Genomic DNA, 22,370 nt, shown 5'->3' with positions numbered 1-22,370 from the left:
AGTTGTTGTAAACAAAGTGATATCACCGTTTTATATATTGCTGTTGGCTAGAGTTTTCACATCAGTGTAATTAATATGTTCTGGAATTACTGTCTGTTCCTTCGGGGGTTTTTTTCCATTGAGTTTATTTTAAATTACCTTTTTTGCCCCAACTGAAAATTAGTACAGATTTAGCATCTCTTATATTGAAATCCAAAATCTGACACACTCCAAAATCAACACAGGTGGCTGAGTTATCTATACTTTTACTATCTGATGATTCAATGTACACAAGCTTAGTTTCATGCACAACATTATTTTAAAATATCATATAAAGTTTCCTTCAGGCTATATGTATGAGGTGGCTATGAAAGATACCTAAACAAGTGTTTAGACTTGAGTCCATCTCTAAGATAGGTCATTGTGTACATATATGCAAATAAGGTATTGCAAAATCCGAACAATCCCAAAATCCAAACATTTTTAGTTCCAAGCATTTTGTATAAGGGTTACTCGGCCTGCATTTCAAAGACAGAAAAACTGTCTTAAAAGTCAGGTCAGTCAGCCAAGCAAATTATTCAAAGCTCTCTCATTAGAGTAATTAACTCTAGCATATTTATGTTACTTAGTACCTCCAGTCTTAATTAAAATAACCTGTTCATTAGAGGTGTCTGGTGGCTTAATCCATTTCAGTCCAAATTTTAAAAGAGTTTCCCATCTTCCCCTCACCTTCAAAATAATTTCAGCACATGAAGTAACTCTTGAAAACTTCAAGCAGTGACCTAGAGCAGACAGGGAACCTGCCGCTGCTTTCAAGGTTCCCCAGTTTGAGAAAGGATATAGTTGAATTTCCATGCTATGCTACAATTCTTTAATTAAAATTTCAAGAATTTAGATCTTTATGCCTCTCATTGAGGAGACACAAATCGTGCAACTTTGTCCTGCAAAGTTGTTTCCATGTTTATCTTGTGGCGCTTGTTGATGGCTTCCAAACAGGATTGAGCAGAGAAATACAGTTATTATTCAGACACTGTGCAATTTTTGTATAAAATTACCCTATTGGACATTGTAAACAAGCATTATCACCATCTAAATACAAAAATGATTGCATGAGTAGCTGGCATAGAGGTGTTTGGAGGAGGTTTTTTTGTTATGCTCTAAGAAAGAGATGAGAATAAATACAGATTTGGATGCAGGGACAATGATGGATTTGTACAAACGATCTGATGATGGGTCGTTGTGATGTTTGGTGATCTTTCCCTAATGCAAAAAGACAAAAATGAAACAACAACAAAACCAAGAAACCAACCTCTTAGAAAGCGTCTTTTCTGTATCTATTTGGCAATTACATCTGGACTGCTGTCATGTTTGCTCCATGAGCAAGTAAATGATGCATGTTCTTGGATTGCTATAGACTCAGAGTTCAGGAAATTTAACATGTTCACCTCAGAGAAAAGACTATCACAACACCTATATAGTTTCTTCTACAGAGAAATATAAAAACCAGTCCAGAGGATTTCCCGGCTTAACTACTTCCTCATAAATTCCAAATGGCCAGGGTGATATTTACCCAACTTGAATAGTCTCTACTAGAAAATGGGTAAGTTGTTGCATGAGAAGAAGTTAAGAGGTGCATAGAGTTGGAGTGGGAGGTTATTAGCAAATTCAAACTTCATTTAAAAATCCCCTGTAATATCCCTAAAATGCTGGTTTCTGTTCCAATCTGATATGCATGGTGGAAGGCAGGTGATGGTGGTCTTCAACCATTTCTAGAGTTAGTTAGCTTCTCATATATTCACATGGTGGTAGCCATAACATATGAATGAGCTTACTGTAAATATACCCTGATTTTCCTTACTCTTTTGTCCATTATGACTGGTTCAGACAATATTAAAAAATAGGAAAATAGCCATGGATGTGTCTGAAACAATAGTTGTTCAAGAAGATAAAGAACTGCACATATGCCAAATGAATTATTTTTGTAATCTTTACTGTGGAAGAAATCGGAACAACTGAGCCATTTTGGAGATGAGTTCCTTGTGTACAAAAATTATATAGTGTCTGAATAATTATATTTATATGCTAGATGGGTATTAAATTATAATGGTGAATGTTACATTTCCATGGAATTTTGATGTTGCAAACAGTCTGTAATACTGGCATATGGCATCTGTAGTGATAACTGACCAAATGCAGAAAATTTGCTAGAAGTCATGATTAAACGTGTCGAGGAAGAATGAGAATGTATTTGGAATTCGGTGCCCTACATCACCAACTTTGGGATTTTTTTTCAAGTGAGCAAACATGCTTTTAAATCTGAGATGTAGGTAGACATCATCTATACATGACGATTCAGTCCCATCAGAAGTTGTTTTGACAAATCCTTCACCAAAGATTCCTGAATAAATGTAGTGCTTGGAATTAAACAAATATTTGTCCAAAAAATAATGGCAGAAAAACACTTTTTTTCAAGTATCAGGAAACCCTGACATTTCAGGAAACCCTGAAATGATGAGAAATTTCACAATTCATTACTCTGAAAAATTTGCACATGATATTTATGCAGAGAAAACAGGATTATCTGCACAGAAAATAGCTTTTTCTGCCAAAATACTACATGCGAATTTTGTGCAAAATAAATCCCAAACTGTACAGTTTTTCAGGACTTTCTCATATCATGAAGAAAATTGCTAAACTTACTTGTTGCCTCTTTCAATACTGAAATTAGCAAAGAATTATATCTCTACTTAACACACATGAAATAAGAAAACATGAGCTGTTGTGGATCAGTGTTTAGCTAAGGAGCAAGAAGGAGTAGGTAGCAGTAATGGTACAATTCTTAGCATGGAGGAGTGCAAGAGGTTGGGTCTCCTGAAGATCCTTAATAATACTGGCACTGCTTAATGTGTTCAAAATAAGGCCCATTTTACTCATGCAATTATGGCTCTGAACTGACAGTGACTAACCAGAAATGACGTTCAGGAGACATGATAGAGATCTGAATGAAAATGTCAATACAATATGTAATGGTGATTAGAGAATTGTCCCATTCAAGAGATTGTTAGGGAAATGGCTGAAAATGAAATGGCGATTGTAATACTTTTATATCAGTCCATGGTGTGGCCCCATTTGGAACACTACACAGAGTAATGGTTGCCATATCTCAAACAAAGACATCATATAACTAGTAAAGTTTGGGGGGGGGGGGAGAGAGAGAGCAACCAAAATGACCACATGGTTGGAGCGTCTTCTCCATTGGGAAAAGTTAACCATCTTTAGCTTGGGAAACAATTAAAGAAGGAACATGACAGAAGCTGACATAATTATTAATGGCATGGAGGGAAGTTATCATACCTCCACTTGTCATACTAGAATGGTAGGTCACTCAAAGATTGAGTTTGAATAGATTCATGGGAAAAGGTAAAAAGGGGCTTACTTGTAACACATATCTGAGGAATTGACTCTATCACTATGTTCTCCTAAATGATGACCATGTTCTGCTTTGGAGGCTATCCATATACATGAGGAGGTTTCAGGTGAAGAGAATGGGTTTCAGTGTTCATAGAATCATAGAAAATACCCTAGTGGGCTATCCAGCCCAATCTCCTGCCAAGAAGCAGGAAAATCACATTCAAAGCACCCCCGACAGATAGCCATCCAGCCTGTTTAAAAGCCTCCAAAGAAGGAGCCTCCACCACACTCCAGTGCATGTTTTGGAATTTCATTTCATTAGCCACCTTGGTAAATAAGATAGGACCTTGTTGTAATCTATTCAGGGCTCTTCTTTCATTCTTATTTTGTTGGCCAACATTAAATTACTATCCCTGAACTCATCTAGATGACTTTTTATTCTATTCCTTGGAGACTAGAAGTAACATAAACAAAAATAGGAGAAGAAGGAACCTGAGTGTGCCACCAGAGAGCATGTAGAGCTGCCAGTCAAAAGATATTGGAGAGCTATTTCACCTGTTCCTTTATAGCAGATATGTTCTGGAAAGAAAATAAGCTAGAAGACGGCCGCAAGGGTGACCCCATTATGTGGTAATTCCAACCGAATTGTCAAGTGAACAGAAGAAAACAGTTATATAGAGGAAGGCAAAAATATATTTTTGCTCTGGATGGAGCTATCTATATAATAAGAAGTTAACAACTACACCACTGGGGATTATATGTACGGGAACATATTTTGTGGTGTAATCTCAAATGGAAAAGAAAAGAGCTCTGGGGCTGATAAGAGATTTTAAAGGAGAGATTTTAAAGGAGAGATTTTAAAGGAGAGCCATTTCATGTATGGTGGGTCTCTTCTAGTAAGAATTTGCTTGCAGCACCAGCTGTGACTGGGAGCTATCCATAGAAATTAAATATTCCACAGTGGCCCAGGAAGGGCCGGTCCGACCATTAGGTAGAGTAAGGCAGCTGTCTGGTGGCAAAATCTGCATGCCATGAAAGGTCAATAGATTGATCATTATTTAATGTGTTAGTGTTGTATTCTTAGTGTTGAAGGAGGTACTTATAGGATTGTCTTGAATAATTTGGCTGGTGTGGAAAGCAACACTTGGACTTATGCGAACAGGGGCACTATTTTCTGTTTGGCCTCAATAGCATCCTTTGCAGTGAGAAATTTGACACAGTTCTTTGAGTATGAAGGCAGAACACTAAAAGCAAAGATTAGCTTTACCACCAGTGTGTTCTAGTGGTAAACCTGTTGGCTCTGAGCACCTTCAAGGAAGTATGCAATTCTCTGTGTCCATCCAAATGTAGCCAGGAGGAACCACCACCGGGTTATATGGGGGCATTCATTAAGGATGTTTCCATAGGCCATAAGTTCTTCACCTCTAGATGGCAGTTAGTTCTTGGGTTGGTTATTTTTACTGAAAGGGTGGGTCAACATAACAGAGTGAGTAATGGTACTCTGTGGTTTCTTGCCACCTATACTCTACCATAAAATGTAAAGTATGAACAAGTCTGTCAGTATCGTGATTTTCCTTTTGCTAGGTCAATTTGCTGAGGTGAAGAAAGAGAACTCAAAAGAGCAAATACCTTTGTAGGGCTGTCTCAACATGTCTGGGAGGCAACGTGGTAGCAATGACTAATGTTCCTTCTCGTTTGGCAGGAAGCACTGGCTGGAATTTGGGGTGCGTTCAAGTCTTTGTGATTACGGCTCCTCCTCATTCCAGGGAGGGGGAGCCAGTAGGGACTCAACAAGAAGGGGTAACTTGTTGACTCAGAAAGGGGAGCTATAGCCATTGACCTCTGGCCTGAGTAGGAAGCAAACAGCCTCACTATAAACCTGGAATCACAAAAAAAATGGTGTGTGTGTGTCAGGAGTGACTTGAGAGACTTCTGGTATGAGAGAATTGGCCGTCTACAAGGACATTGCCCAGGGGACGCTAGATGTTTTGATGTTTTACCATCCTTGTGGGAGGCTCCTCTCATGTCCCCGCATGGGGAGCTGGAGATAACAGAGGGAGCTCATCTGCGCTCCCCCCAGATTCGAATCTATGACCTGACAGTCTTCAGTCCTGCCAGTACAAGGGTTTAACACATTTTGCCACCGGGGGCTCCATATCACAAAATAATAGAACTATGGGATTGGGTCATAGTCTAGTCCAATCTGCTGCTAAAGTACCTTGTGTCTACTTGCATGTCCTTCTACCTTCTTTCATCAGATATTACTCTCTCCAGAATTTTTGGGAGGCAAAAAAGAGAATACTTTTTTGCAGCAACACTGTATTAGCTGTTTGACAGTGTCAATGTTCTTTCAAGCTCTGAAGGGCTGTCATACAGAGGGAGGAGCAGGCATGTTTGTTTTCACTGCTGCTGAAAACTATAAACAAAGCATGGCATGCTATAAGAGCTGTTCAGTGGTAGAGGTGATGGGCTCCACTGCGTTGTTGTGATCTCCGCTTCACGGGTGTTTAAACAGAGGCTGAGAGCCTTTTCTGGGGTATGTTCTTGTTGGATCTTGCTTTACAGATCCTTTATTGAGCAAGAGCAATTGATTATATTAAAGTTTCCTGACCTATGACCAGTCAATTGGTTTCAAATAGCCTGCAGATTGCACAAACAAAGAGAGCCTTTTCTATTCTATTTCTTTCATGTTACTTTGGAAAGTACATTTTATGACTATGGAACTCCCTCCCAGTCGAGATTAAATCAGCCCCCTCCCTCCTGTCCTTCAGAAAGATGGCAAAAAACTTAGTTATGGAACCAAACCTTTGGGACAGTGCAATAAGGCAACAATAGGAAACTTTACCTTGCCGACCGGATTCGATATGGATGATTTGAGACGGTTTTAAGCAGTTGATTTTAATGTGCCAACAATTGATTTTAGTGTTTATGTATGTTTATAGCTTATTTTATGGCCCAGCATTGAATGTTTGTCATATATATGTTGTGCTCTGTCCTGAGTCCCCTTCGGGATGAGAAGGGCAGAATATAAATGCTTTAAATAAATAAATAAATGTACATTTTGGGAGAAGCAAATCCATGGCTTTAATTAGATTTTCAAGGGAGTCTGTGACTAAAATAAAAAAAAATCTTAACAACCACTGGATGACATAATCTCAAAGACTCATTCCACAATTTTATAAAAATGTGATATTCTTGAAACAGAAATCTCTCTCTGAAGGAAGTCATCTTAACTTGATAGAATAAATTAGTAAGAACTCTACATTCATAGTTCTAACCTTCAATTTTGATGGAAATGTAGCTCCATTTCCCCCGCACTACAAATTATGTGTATTGACTTGCACATCTTCTCTGTTAGATTGCTGCTCTTTCAATCCCACAATCTTATCTTATTCCAAAAAATAGTCTGCTCTGGAAAACCACAACATAGAATAAGAAATCATAAATTTGATTGAATGAGAATAATCCGTCAGCATTCTAGCAGCCTCACTGTGGAGCCATTTAGGAACCTCTGAGAGGCAACTAATTTTTTGAACTCTAATTAGTTCTGTCATCAATTATTTATGCTAGTCAAAATGACAGGGTGTGTCTTCAGATTGTAATGCTTGTCTGAATTGAATGCCAGCTGAAAGTGTGCAGTTTCTAGAGACATGTCTGTCATTTTGATGTCTGTTTCTCAGACATAAAGACATGAGTTCATTTTCGGCTATTCCATCATACTTGTCTCTCTTTTTCTTTTCTTTTTTACTGGATAATCTGGAATGATCCAGTTTACTCTGGTCTGGGCTTGCAAACATTAAGGGCCTCTCTGCACACTACATAAGTCAAATGCATGAGTTTGAAGGTATGTTCACTTGAGCAACAATCAGATCCAATATGAATGCATGCTATTTTCAGTTTAGTCTACATATACTTGCACACATAGGTTGCTGGGGTATTTACTAGTTTTTGCATCCAGCTGAACCAGTTTGTTCCTCAAAGTTCTCCTTTGCAGATTTGATATCAATAGTCTTCAGATATTCATAAACTATTTGGATGTTCTTCAACTGCTCTTTGAATGTAGGCTACTTTACACACTGTGACTGCTTTGCTGTTACACCAAACCCCTCATGGAATGGCTTGTTCCATGTTGTGAGGGTTGGTAAATGAGAATAAGCAGAAGCTTTACTACAGTATTTAAACCAAGATATATCCTGCAATATAATAAAATGTCACTCAGGGTTGGGTAACAAGTAACAGTATCTTTACTTTAGTTCAAAAGTTCAAAACAGGGTTAACAATATATACATCAGTCTCTTTGAATTCAGGCAGAGATCAGAGGCATAAAATAGTCCTTTTAAGTAGTCTTTGAAATAAGCCTCATGCCTTAAAATTATTATTATTATTATTATTATTATTTCAAACTTTTTATATCCCGATCTTCTCTACCTCTGCAGAGGGACTCAGACCGGCTAACAGCAAAGATTCAAACATCTAAAACATAATACACAACATTAAGTTACCAATTACATTACATAAATTACATAAAATTACATAAAAGCCATTCGCCAGGATAAAATTATGTCCAACTCAGTCCGTATGTTGAGTCCATATATTGTGATCAGTACCATTAGTCGATTGCCGGTCTCAGACATCATTCCACAAAAGCTTTGTTGCACAGCCAGGTTTTCACTAGCTTCCTAAAGGTCAGGAGGGAGGGAGCAGATCTAATTTCATTTGGGAGGGAATTCCATAGCTGAGGGGCCACCACAGAAAAGGACCTGTCTCTCATCCCCACCAGCGAAGATGGTGGGACTGAGAGCAGGGCCTCTCCAGACGATCTTAACACTCTCCTTCAAGATAGTTGGCAATCTTCAAGATGGTTGGCAGCCAACACTATCTCTTCACTGTCCAAAGTGAGAAAATAGCAAAATGACAGTTAGAACCATTGGTCTCAGCAGCTAGCCAGAGGCAGCAGCCAATCAGAACTCTGGCTCCTGGCACACTCAGCCAATTGGCTGCTGACACATGCCTCTCCAGTTAACCTACCATATCATGGCATTCTTTTTTAAATCCTTACTCATGTGATCGGTTTGATAGTATTCCTGCTCATAAAGGGAGATAGCCAAGGTCTCCCAGTCCCATGTTACTGGACTAGCTTAGCAGCAACAAGCAAGTCATCACTATCCATTGTGCTTGCATGTCCAACTGGAGCACTTCTCCATCCACATATCAGCTCTGTATAGAGTGTTTCTACTAGGTCTGGCTATTAGGGAGTTGTTTCAATTTGGAAGTGTTGAAAAGGCCCAAGTAATTTCCCAGGCCACCTCTCTCATGTTTGCCTTGGCTCCAAAGATTCTTGAGAACCAGGAATTGAGACATCAGCTGCTCTAAAGAGAATTGCCGTATAGGTGGAAAAGCACATGAAGCAATCCAGTGTAATCACATCAGTGAAGCATTGTACTTTGCTTGGATTTATTTTATTTTTTTTAATTTTATTTTTTTTAGAATCTTGTCCAATAGCACCTCACAGTTTTGGCTTGTTGATAAGCAACAAAATGAAGTGCTTGCTAGTGTGGACCACTGATATGCAATGCTATGCAGTGGTCACCAATGAAATGGCCTCCCACACTGTGATATATGTCAATGAGCCCCTGAAGGTGTGCCAACCACATACCACATTCTTGCAGAGGACCTTTGAAGAAGATACTGGAGCACACTTCAGGCTGCATGCTCAGTTCACTGTTGTGTTTCACTATCACCTATTGTGCAGTGGGAGCAGATCTTAGCAAGCATGCCTAGCATCCAATGCAGTGGAAGGAAGATTAACAGTGGGGGGTAAAGTTATATTCAGAACATAGAACATTATTGTTTTAAATTTTAATATGTTACTATTAAAATGTATAGCATATTGCTGTCAACTTTACTTCACATGCTTTGATAACATGTAGCTAACATAAAATAGAAACATGGCCAAATATTTATTTATTTGCAATATTTATATCCGGATCTCGAGGGGGACTTAGGGTGGCTTAAAGCATAGGCAATAATTCAATGCCTTAAAAACAATATACATCCAATATAGAATTAAATATATTTCAATTAAAACATTAAACAAGATTAAGACCATTGAAACATATAAAACATTGCAATTACAACTATAAAATCGCATTATCCGCAGTGGGACCAGGAGACCATGGCTATCTTCCTGTATGAGCAGGAAAATATATAGTATGATTACTATGCTATAAAGCAATAGTGTTCCCTCACTTATCACGAGTGTTACATTCAGGGACACTATATATAGAGAGAGGGGGGGGGGAGAGAGTAGATATATATTTACAGTCTCAAGCTTGTCGCTTCTCTCACCTTTCTTTCCCTGCACGCTGGTCCTCCTTCCCCTTGTGTTTCATATACATATTAGGCCTCCTGGTAGCACAGCGGGTTGAACCACTGAGCTGCTGACTTGTTGACTGAAAAGTTGGTGGTTCAAATCCAGGAAGTGGGGTGAGCTCCCGCTGTTATCCCCAGCTTCTGCCAACCTAGCAGTTTGAAAACATGCAAATGCGAGTAGATCAAGAGGGAAGGTAACAGCACTCCATGCAGTCATGCCAGCCACATGACCTTGGAGGTGTCTACAGACAACGTTGGCTCTTTGGCTTAGAAATGGAGATGAGCACCACCCCCCAGAGTCAGACACGACTAGACTTAATGTCAGAGGAAATCTTTACTTTTACTATACATATTATACAAATAGCTGGAGGACAATTTATTCAATATTGTAATAATTTTGTAATTGAAATAAAGTTTGTAGACATTGAGCCATCAGAAACTAATGTGTCACTATCTCAGCTAGTCATTTGGACAGTTTCAGATTTTGGAGAATTTTGGATTTCAGAATTATGGCTAGAGGGCACTCAGTCTGTAGTACAGGTAACATCATTACTTCCATGTACTGATTACACCATTTAACACAATTTTTGTTCCTGGGTTATAAATGCCGTTTCCTAATTGGTTCCATCATAAAAACATGGAAAAAGTTTATTAAACTGCAAAAACTTTGTTTTTGCGAGACATCCTGTGGCACATTTTGCTATAGTTTTTCAACAAACATCTCATAAAATCTCAACCAATTCAACACAGTTTGTGGCAGCCACAAAAACGAAGTTTCTGGAGTATAACACCTACTTTCAAAGAAAGTACAGCATAAATAAACAGGAATCCAGTTCAAAGCAGATAATCTGGAATTTTTATGGCAGTGTAGAAGGGCCCTCGGGTGACAGGCTTCAAGATGGATGCAGGTTTTGCTGCATAGGGTGCCAAAATATCTTGATCAAGGAAGGCAGATAGTAACTGTTGCTGCTTTTCCTCAGATAGCAACACTGCTGCTTAAAGAGATTGTGAGCTGTCCTCAGACTAATATGTTTTATTTCCTATAGGAAGAAAAGAAGGACCGATAGAACAGGTTACAGGGACGGCTTGGAACTCCAGTGTCAGGGGGGTAGTGAGAGCACCCTGTATCTTAGTTTGAGCTCCAACGGAGCCATTTAATGTGCTGAATTTATTCTCAGGCAGTTGTGCAGCCCCTTTAAACCTCAGGCACAGTGTATTTGTTCATCTTTTTTAAAAATTAAGGCCCTTTCTTCACAATGGAAGGAAAACGGAAGAGGAGCTGACCAAGGGCAAGATGGATGGATGGTATCCTTGAAGTGACTGGTTTGACTCTGAAGGAGCTGGGGGTGGCCACGACCAATAGGGAGCTCTGGTGTGGGCTGATCCATGAGGTCACAAAGCGTTGGAAGCAAATGAACAAATAAACAACAACTTCTTCACTGCCATATAAAATCCAGATTATTTGCTTTGAACTGGATTAACTAGCAATGTGGACTCATATAATCCAGGTCAAAGCAGATAGTGAGGATTAACTGATTTGATCATCGAAATTATATGGCAGTGTAGATCCAACCATAGTGGCAGGAATAATCTGGATGATCTTGGAATTTTGGTGCAAAGGATGCAAAAAAAAGTCAATTGGAAGCATTTGCGTTGGCAGCCTTTGTACAACCAGTGCCATATGCTCATAGAATGAGACAGTGCTCTTCTATTGCAGCCTCTGTTCTCTCTATATGTACAGTAAAAAAAAAAAAATTCCTCTCCGAAAGGTTTGCAGAATATTTTTCACTTACTGTGTACTATATATTATCACTTCAAAACAAAGGACAAACTGAGTTATAGTGTTTTCTTTTTCAACCTATATGTTTCATTGATAAACTTATGCCCCTTCTACACTGCCAGATAATCCAGGTTATCACAGCAGAAAATCCATATTATCTGATTTAAACTGGGTTATTTTAGGGACCTTCCACATAGCTGTATAATCCAGAATATTACGGCACATAATCCACAATATCTGCTTTGAAATTGATGATCTGAGTCCACACTGCCATATAATCCAGTTCAATGTGAATTTTATACAGCTGTGTAGAAGGGGCCTTGCTTTCAAAACTTTAACATTAGGGCAAGACAAAAAAGCACAGTTCTTCCACATGTCAGGCCAGAGTTTGCTGCAGTGCTGACCACTGCCATTCTGCTCCATAATATGTGGCAACTCCATCTTGTTTGCTACTGGAAGACCATGATTATTTCAATTTCCCAAACATTACACATGCAAAGTACAACAAACATTACACATGCAAAGTACAACATTAAGGGACATCAAAGATCAAAGTTATTTTAGTATGCACAATCTAATCTGACGTGATCAAAAGTTAAGGGATCTTGATGCTTTCTAATAAAATTAGAGTAATGCCAAACAATTTGCCCAGTTTATGCCTTCTTCCTTCAAAACTCAGAGATCAAAAACTATATTTCAGTCTGATTATTGTGTTGCAGTATTTTGAACCCAGTGGTTATTGATTTGCAGTAAGCAATGGTTAATGGGCTTTGTTTTAGTTCTATAGTGTTCTTAGCAAAATAATAATTAATTTGGCCTTGGCCTCCAGACAATCATTTTTACTTTCATCCACCCACTCTCTGTTTTCTTGCTTTTAGGTCCTCGGGGAGCAATGACTTGGCCGTGCTCATTTCCCGAATGCAAAGAAGTGCTGACCAGGTGGAAAAGAACATTCTTGAAACACAGAGCAAACTGAAGCAGGTACATTTGAGAAACTGATAGATTAGGATAGCCTGAAAATGAAGAGGAAACCCCAGGAGACACTCCAAACAAGGCAATTAAAAAGAAAACCTTAAAGTTACAGTGTGAAGATACAAATATGTTTACACCAAATGTTCAAGAGGTACACAAGAATTCAATTTAGTGTTGGCTTTCTTACAAAAATAGTTCAATTGTGTCAAAAACATTTTCTTTTTGGAACAATTGTTCTTAGTGAGGTGTGATACAACACTCCTAATCTAGTTGCCAATTCATTGTTATGTGGAAAAAAGAGCAAATCTCTCATTTCCGTCTTGGGGCCCATTCACACTACACAATTCTAGTGTTATGATCCCACTTTAATTGTCATGGTTTTCCATCCTCTGGAATCCTGGGATTTACCATTTAGGGAGGTTCTGGCTGGACCTACACTCCCAGGATCTGATCCTAGATTATCTTCTTATGCCTTATTATCTGGCACAATAATCCAGCACAAAGCAGATAATCTGGGATCGGATCCAGCCTTAGACTTCTCAGCCAGGGAGCTCCAATGCCTTACCAAACTATAAAGACCAGGATTTCATAGAATGAAACCATGGTAATTAAAATTGAATGATGGCACTATAATTCTGTAGTGTATGTGATCTCCAAACTGCAAATCCAAGGATTCTCCAGGATGCAACCACGGTAGTTCAAAGGGATTCAACAACAATTTTTATTGATTAGCCAGTTGGCCTTATTAAAAACAGGCAGTGCAAACACATCATACAACATACATCTGGTCCTATTAAAATAGAATACAAATATATAGGAATTTATCAACTTAAAACCAATGTAGCTTAGCCATAGATATAAGCATCAACTATCCTCGTCTCCCCTCTGGTTTCTCTTCAGATCGTATAAATCAAAGGGATTCATAGCACTATGATTCTGTAGCATCAAAGCCCTGTGTCTGAAACCGCAAAGTTAACATAAAAACAAAGTGCTGTGGAGCAGTTGAGGATTGTTTGGGGGTATTGGTGATTTTGATGATGCAGAACATGTAAGGAATGAATAGTTTGATCACAACAAAGGCAGGCAGATTGGGTCTCCAGTCCAGTGCCTTTGAACATCTGCTTCTGTTGTTGTCCTTTCTCAGTGATAGCCTATAGGTCTGTCTGTCACAAATAAGGCTTGGCTTTAAAAAAAAGACCAGCACCTTGGAGCTTCCAACTCTTAGTGTGGTAATTTCTGTAAATTAAATTATGTGTTATAATTTTTAAAATACTGTTTAAAAATGTTTGTGGAAATAATACAGATACCAAATATCACATAGCCATGCCAAAGCATAATTGACAGCCACACCCTGCCTTTTTCTCATTTCAGGATGCTGGTAACTCCCAGCAAAACAAGTCTTTTGAGTTCCAGCAGGAGAATGCCAGAAGTCTGAAAGAAGCAGAGACCCTACTGAAAGATCTTTTCCTAGATGTGGACAAAGCCAAGCGTCTGAAGCACCCACAAGCCTTGGAAATTGAAAAAGAGTGAGCTTTCCCAACATGCCTTTCATTAAATATAGGGAGACCCCTTTGTGTGACTGCCTAATACCTGCAATGAGTTTGAGATCTTGATCTTGGCAACTTCATTCAGTTTTTCTGGGGAAGTCTTCTTTGGACAACTTTATTTTCTAACAAAGAAACCTTCTTGCTTCTTTCCTGCAAAGCATCAAGCAACTCCATGAGCGAGTGACACGCCAGTGTACTGAATATCGGGATCTGTACGAGAGGTTTACGCTTCCTGAAACAGCGTCCAAAGTCGACTGGCCAAAAATTCTTGAGCAAAAGCAGGTAAAGGTTACTGATAGAACACAATTATCTTTGATTCCAATGCTCAGTATGTATACACAAAGATGACTAAAAGCCATGATTTTTATGACGTCAGTAGCTGTGGTTATACATGCCTTGTGCACACCTCTGAATTTTGTCTTCTGCACTGCCCACGGCAGCAACATCTCATATTTCATCACAGCCAACTGGGAATGGCTCGTTGGGCTTTCTTCATATTTCATCACAGCCAACTGGGAATGGCTCGTTGGGCTTTCTTCCTTAGAGGAGACTGCTTTGCTGACTTTATGAGGAGCTTTCATGGCACAGAATTTGAACAGGAGCTTGAAAATTTCATATATGGAGGCTAATTCATCCAGTGTATTTTTGTTTGCTTTGGCTTTTGATTCTTGCCACAAGGGTTAATTTGTTTCATGCTTTAGATCTGTAGGCAAGCAAGCACATGTCATCCTAAAATATGTACTCATTCCTTGATGCAGAAGAAGAAGTGGCAGACCTATCACAAATCCCCACATTTCAGGAACGACGTAGGGAGAAAGAAGTCAGAAGGAGATCAGCTAGGTTAGCAGTGAAAACGCTGAGCAATCAGACCGTGCCCTAGAGGCAGTCATGCTGGGAGCATGGGACTATAGATTAGCAATGAAGTCAGGGGCCCAGCTCTGACAGCAACTGACCTACTTTGGGGGAGTGCTTGTTCCAAGCACCGTGTCTCTGTTCCAGTGTCAGTCCTTGCTGAAGGCTCTTGGCTATCGACGTTTGTTTCTGCGACCTGTAAGCTTGTTTATCAAAGACTCTAATTTCTGTCTGATGCAAAGACTTTTGTTTGAAGACAGCACATTACCACTGGGACTTACTTTCTTGCATTAGTTTTATTTTGGCTGAATAAAGCCTTTTTATTTACTTTCACTTGTGTCTAAGGCTGTTTCTGGTGAAAAACTGGACATTCAGGCACATAGACGTGACCTCAGTGCCTGATCTTTACTATGCGGATGAGAGCATCCTCGGTTCTACCATAAAACCTCTGCAGTTCTTTTGAAAAAGACATAGCACCCACCTTGAAAGTGGCAGCTAATGGTTTCCATGTCAATGGGACAGTGAATCTGCTGTTAATGTTAAAGGAGTTATCCCAAGTGCTGGGCTCTGCCCCCAAACAAGTTAGAGGACTGGGTCTCTTCTTCATATTAAAACCCAGGGTTGATTTGCTATCCCACTTTGAAGGGAAAAGAGAAACACATCCAGTATGTTAAAAGGATGGTCTTTATTTTATATAAAAACTTCCAAATGCATCTCTTTCTCTTTTTCTTTTCGTGGTAATACTATCTAACAATCATACACTTTTGCTATCACCATTACCAAGGGAATTACTGCAGAAGTGACTCTGTGCGTTTCAATTGTTCTCCACAGCTAATGTAGGAAGAAGGATTTCTAAAGTGTCAATATCTTGAAGTAGCTTAAAAGAGGAAGACTTTGTTTTCCAGGCTCCAAATCTGGAAGAACTAGAATCTGTGTAGCTGATGAGCAATACTCTATTTTTAAAAACATCCTCTTTACCCCACATACCCGGGAGAAGGGAGTGGGTCAGTTGCACTAGCAGACAACAACACTGGAATGTCCTTTCATGCTTTTCTCTTGAGGCTACAAGAGGGTGGTAGTTGTGTCTCCTATTTCACCAAGAGCAGCTTCCTGTTTAAGGGGAGCTCCTTTTGAAAGGATTCTCTGCTTGAAGTACTGTCCATCCAAGAACAATTTAAAGGGTAAGGACCAAGGAGAGCAGAAGCTGGGAAGCTTCCTATCATCTCTTATGAGCCCCTTGAACTGTAGGCTGAGCAGACACAGGGGACTAGTGGCCACACTGTTCTCCGCTATATTTTGACATACAGCTATTTAAATTGTAGTGAAATTGTCTATATCTATGTTTATACATACACATCAATATGTGCACACTTCATCCAAATTGCTGTGGAAGGATGCGTGTTTTGTTTTTGTAATGCTACATATATAATGTGTATTGGGAATAGCATTTCATTTCATTGTACAATGTACAGTGACAATAAATCTGTTCTATTCTATTTTGGGGTAATTGCCCAATAAAAGCTTCCCAGGGACCACAGATAAGAAAACCATGCATCCACATTTTGTTCCTGGCCATTGTTATAAATCCCTGGACTAAGGAGAGAAGGAAATGAATGCCAGGTCAGGGAAGAAGAAGGGTAGAAGTACAGAATAAATCTGGGGTGGGAGGCTCGTTCAGCCCTTTGGCGAGTACGCTTAGTGGTGCAAAAGCCCCAGTCTGACCATTTAGGTATCACCACAAAGGAAGGATAGCAGTTTTATGTGTCTGGTATGGCAAAGACAATGTAGAGGTGAAGAACTGATATTAGACCTTAAGTGCACACCGTGCTTGAGGAAGGGGATCTCAGGAGCTGTCTGGTCTTTCTTACAGTTGAGCTACTCTAAAATTGCATATGTCTGGGTTTGTTGCAGAAACAAGTCAATGCCGGGAAATATGGACCTACCTTGCCAGAGCTGGAGAAACAGATAGCTGAGCATAACATTCTTCAGAAGGAGATAGAAGCATATGGCCTCCAGATTAAGAACCTCCGTGGTCAGGTAAGATGGCCTTTTGCCTTCCTTTGCATTCCAAAAATGTGTTAATTTGGTCAGTCTTAAGTGGCCAAAGCGTGTTTAGATTTTCCTATTGAGTAACGGTGGCGTGCTAAGGCACCCTAATGATGTCCTTTGTGTTATGACTCAACACCACACCCTGAAGAATCTCCATTAAGCAGGCTAATCATATGCACTGGTGCATTAACAAAGCCAGTAAAAAGCATTAAATTCCTCTAAACAAGTCAACTCCCATTTGTTTTCAGCTTATTAAAGTGATTTCTAACATTTCAAGTTATTCTTGGTTTTTCTCTGAAGTCACTCTCTTCAGATGCATTTCCTCTGTCACTTATGGTTGTACTTTAGGCAGCATATATGTCTGGGATGAAGTTCCAATATACTGTAGAAAAGGGGCACCAACCCACTCTGCTCTCTCCACCTGAACAGTGAAATGCTAGTGCCTGATGCTTTCCCCTCTCTGCAGAATGACCTTCAACTTATCTTCAGGTCATATCAAAATCCATAGTTTTGGCTCCAAAACCTGCTCTCAAATTATATATCAGGTCAAGGAATCTAAAGCGTGAGTTTGTCCAGGATCTTAGCCCTTCATTTGGAGACACAGTCCAGCCATCTAAAGGGTGAATTACACCACCTTTTTCAAGTTGTTGTAAAAATATTTAGCGGGGTGACTTGAGGGAACTTGGTTATTACAATCTCAGGCTCTGAATACAGTAGAGTCTCACTTATCCAACCTTCGCTCATCCAATGTTCTGTGTTGTCCAACGCAATCTGCCTTCCGCCTGGATCCACAGCTGTTTCAATACATTGCAATGTTTTGGTGTTAAATTTGTAAATGCAGTAATTACTACATAATGTTATGATGTATTGAACTGCTTATTTCTGTCAATTTGTTGTAAAACATGATGTTATTGTGCTTAATTTGTAAAATCATAACATAATTTGACGTTTAATATGCTTTTCCTTAATCCCTCCTTATTGTCTAACATTTTCGCTTCTCCAACGTTCTGCCGGCCCGTTTATGTTGGATTAGTGAGACTCTATCTTCAAGGAGCTCAGCACAACCATGAGATAATTCTCTTTCTGCTGCTCTTGATAAAAGTTCTCAATGAGCAAAGGTGTGTAGACACTACAGTACTTTCTCCATTACAGAGGAGAATGAGGAAGGCCAGTTCAGGCTGATTTCTGTGTTCCAAATCATTCCAAATGTATTATATAAAAAAGAGAGACCCCTCCAGGGAATTTACACATAGGTCAACCACTGAAAGAACTGCAATGCAACCCAGGGCTTTAAGTAAATCCTATCTAGAAAGATTTGTTGTTGTTCATTCGTTCAGTCGTCTCCGACTCTTCGTGACCTCATGGACCAGCCCACGCCAGAGCTCCCTGTCGGCCGTCACCACCCCCAGCTCTCTCAAGGTCAGTCCAGTCACTTCAAGGATGCCATCCATCCATCTTGCCCTTGGTCGGCCCCTCTTCCTTTTGCCTTCCACTTTCCCCAGCATAATTGTCTTCTCTAGGCTTTCCTGTCTCCTCATGATGTGGCCAAAGTACTTCAACTTTGTCTCTAGTATCTTTCCCTCCAATGAGCAGTCGGGCTTTATTTCCTGGAGGATGGACTGGTTGGATCTTCTCGCAGTCCAAGGCACTCTCAGAACTTTCCTCCAGCACCACAGTTCAAAAGCATCGATCTTCCTTCGCTCAGCCTTCCCTAAGGTCCAGCTCTCACATCCGTAGGTGACTACAGGGAAGACCATGGCTTTGACTAGGCGGATCTTTGTTGCCAGTCTGATGTCTCTACTCTTTACTATTTTATCGAGACTGGACATTGCTCTCCTCCCAAGAAGTAAGCGTCTTCTGATTTCCTGGCCACAGTCTGCATCTGCAGTAATCTTTGCACCTAGAAATACAAAGTCTGTCACGGCCTCCACGGTTTCTCCCTCTATTTCCCAGTTGTCAATCATTCTTGTTGCCATAATCTTGGTTTTTTTGACGTTTAGCTGCAACCCGGCTTTTGCGCTTTCTTCTTTCACCTTGATTAGAAGGTTCCTCAGCTCCTCCTCGCTTTCGGCCATCAGAGTGGTGTCATCTGCATATCTGAGGTTGTTAATGTTTCTTCCAGCAATTTTCACCCCAGCTTTGCATTCATCCAGCCCCGCACATCGCATGATGTGTTCTGCATACAAGTTAAAAAGGTTGGGTGAGAGGATGCAGCCTTGCCGTACGCCTTTCCCAATCTTGAACCAGTCTGTTGTTCCGTGGTCAGTTCTGACTGTTGCTACTTGGTCCTTGTACAGATTCCTCAGGAGAGAGACAAGGTGGCTTGGGATGCCCATCCCACCAAGAACTTGCCACAATTTATTATGATCCACACAGTCAAAGGCTTTAGAATAGTCAATGAAGCAGAAGTAGATGTTTTTCTGAAACTCCCTGCTTTTCTCCATTATCCAGCGGATATTGGCAATCTGGTCTCTCGTTCCTCTACCTTTTCTAAACCCAGCCTGAACATCTGGCAACATCTGGTAATCTAGAAAGATTACTGAACAGGAAATGATGTGTGGATGTCTTTGCAACACCCAGAAACTTTTAAATATGGCCTCCGTTCAGCCACCACCTAATTATGTATCATGTTCTTTATGAATCCTTATAGCTTTAATATTGAATGTAAAACCAGAAGACCATTTCAAATCAGAATTGGTTTTAAAATAACTCTTTCCTCTGCTATATGTGTCAGCCCTGACAGGCCCGTAGCCAGAATTTCGTTTCGGGGGGGGGGGGGGGCTAAAAAATTTTCAGCCCAATACCCCCATGCATATGGGATATATTGAGTATGGTGATCAGATCATGATATGAATAAACATAACAGTTTAAATAATGCACCAGTAAGGCCTTTTCGCGAACCACCATGAGAATTTCGGGGGGGGGGGGCTGAAGCCCCTCAAGCCCCCCCCCCCTCCGGCCTGGCTACATGCCTGAGCCCTGACTACTCTCTGCAAGTACGTTTATTATTTTAGGGTTGTTTTAGCACATTTTTTGTACTCTATTAAAATTATTGTTTTACATATATTGACTGTTTATACACATGCATATTTTCTCCCCCAATCTCCAAACAGGAAGCAGCTGGTTTAAAGGATCAATACAAGGAATTGCTGGTGAGAATATTTTCTTTTCTTTTCTTGGTATGATTCAGTTTTCTTTTTGTTCCATAAACATCAATTCGGAAAATTTGTTGATCTGTTAAATTTTTGAGTTCAGTATGTGTTTGGGAAAGTGAGATATGTTTTGTGATGTTCCAGCCCAGATGGGGAGATTTCTGAAGCATTTAAAGATTCACTAAAATGAAAAGGGGGAAAGTACTATTGATACGAAGCTTATACATCCCTTGGAAACCATACAAATGCTCACACTTCCTCCCAGGAAATGGAAATGTCTTTGGAATTCCAGAATCAGGAATCCAAAGGCAATTGTATAACCTGCCTATACACCCCATTATATCCAAAAGTCAAATCTGCAAATGTGGAAAGCCAGCAGTAACATCATTCATTCTCAGGCCCTTCCAGACAGACCCAGTATTCCAGGATCTGATCTCAGGTTTTCTATTTATTTGGCAGTGCAGACTCATATACGGTAATCCAGTTTAAAGCAGAAAACATGGGACCAGATCCTGGGATATTATAGGGCCTGTCTGGAAGGGCCCCTCCTCACATCATATAGATTTGTTGATTAGGCTTTTCTCTATCTTTCTACATTTTAAACTACCTCACTGGGCTACAGTGGCACTATGAGCTGCAGAATTGTAAAGCATCATGCACGCTGGAAAAAAGACGGTAGAAATTATAAATAAAAACCATTACATGTTCTCTCTCTAACATGACAGAAAGCTTCTATCTGGCGAGGCCAGAGCTTAGGCAGCCTCTACACACACCTTCAAGGCTGCACTAAAGAGCTGGGTTACCTGACTGAGCAACAAAATAAGATCTTGAAGCAGGACTGGAGTGACCAGATGATCGATCCTCAGATGCTGCGGCGGGAGTATGAGGTAAAGGATACTTTCCATATTGCTGGGGATGAATGGCAAGCTCCAAGTTCCAGGATTTGATAGGATATTGCCATGGCAGATAAGAGCTCTGCTCTCAGGACATTTAGTTACTACTTTGATGAGAGACCAATAATGAATTTATTTATTTTATTTCCTATTTATTTACCATATTTACACCCCGCTCTTCTCACCCCGTAAGGGACAGTATGGCCTTACAACAGGCAGCAGTTCAATACTATACACACATATATTAAAATAAACAATTACAATTAAAAACCAAACAATTAAAAGATAAATTATTAAGTATCAATTAAAATCATGCTACCCAAATCATAATCCAGGGCCATTCCATTTGTCAATCACACTGATTCATAACCACTTCTTGCACTGTTCCAAATTAGTTGTGAAAAGCTTGGTCCCTAAGACACATCTTAATTTTTTTCTGAAGGTCAGGAGAGAAAGGGCTGATTTAATTTAATTGGGGAGGGAGTTCCATAGATGAGGGGCCATCACTGAGAAGGCCCTGTCTCTCATCCCCACCAGTCGTATCTGCAAAGGAGGTGGGACCAAGAGCAGGACCTCCACAGACATCTGCTTCAGTTGCTTTATTGTGGAGGGGGGGGGGGAGGGGAATGACAAAAAAAATAGAAATTGACTTGACTGATCTGTTAACACTGACACCTACTTGCACGTTTGCTATGCTTTGGCATTTTTATATGAGAATCTGGTTAGTAGTTTTCCCTGTCACACTGACTTCTGTTTAGCAAAACAAAATAAAAATAAATTAGATGAGTATTAGTTGATTGGACCACTTTATTGAATGCTCCTTCTCCCCTGAAAATCTGTCCCATTACTTCACCACCACCACCATTACCAAAAGATTTCTTTCCATTTGAAATGCAAATGCATGGTGCTCCTCTGTCCTGCAGGATTTCAAGAATAATGAGCTCCTTAACCAGGAAGAATATGTGAATACTCTTCAGGACGATGGGGAAAGGATGATTGAACTGAAGCACCCAGCTGTGAGCCCAATCCAGGTTGGTACTGAATTTTGGGATTCCCACCCACCTTATTATGTATTTATTTGAAGCACTTCCACACCAAGTTGTCCATGGAAAAAGACTTCCATCAGAGTGACTGATGACAGTTCTTGAGCTCTAGCTTAAATGATAAAAGAGCCAAGATTAAAGGAAAAGAGGCAGAGGTCAGCCAAAATTGGGCACTCGTTCTTAATTAGAAAATTTATGTAACAACCAGTTGGAATAAAAATAGTTCAAAAGACTCAGGTGGTCCTGATCTCTCCGATAAATTGAGTCCTTCCCTCTTTCTTAATGAATCCATCTAAGATAGTGGTTCCCAACCTGTGGTT

At 40.0% G+C, this 22,370-nt stretch overlaps 1 protein-coding gene across 1 annotated transcript in view; it reads left to right on the top strand.

The window, feature by feature from the left end:
- EVPL (envoplakin) overlaps positions 1-22,370 on the top strand; it is a 48,126-nt gene that overhangs the window by 2,822 nt on the left and 22,934 nt on the right. Inside the window, exons 2-8 of the mRNA XM_060764643.2 lie at positions 12,421-12,523; positions 13,886-14,040; positions 14,220-14,343; positions 16,825-16,950; positions 20,076-20,114; positions 20,840-21,001; positions 21,931-22,038. Of these exons, the coding sequence (XP_060620626.2) occupies positions 12,421-12,523; positions 13,886-14,040; positions 14,220-14,343; positions 16,825-16,950; positions 20,076-20,114; positions 20,840-21,001; positions 21,931-22,038 (817 nt within the window). The remainder of the gene's footprint in view (positions 1-12,420; positions 12,524-13,885; positions 14,041-14,219; positions 14,344-16,824; positions 16,951-20,075; positions 20,115-20,839; positions 21,002-21,930; positions 22,039-22,370) is intronic.

This window comes from Anolis sagrei, chromosome 2 (genome assembly GCF_037176765.1).
Source record: "Anolis sagrei isolate rAnoSag1 chromosome 2, rAnoSag1.mat, whole genome shotgun sequence".
Lineage (NCBI taxonomy): Eukaryota > Metazoa > Chordata > Lepidosauria > Squamata > Dactyloidae > Anolis > Anolis sagrei.
Note: the sequence above shows the minus strand (reverse complement) of the source record. Positions and strands in the feature narration are given on the sequence as shown.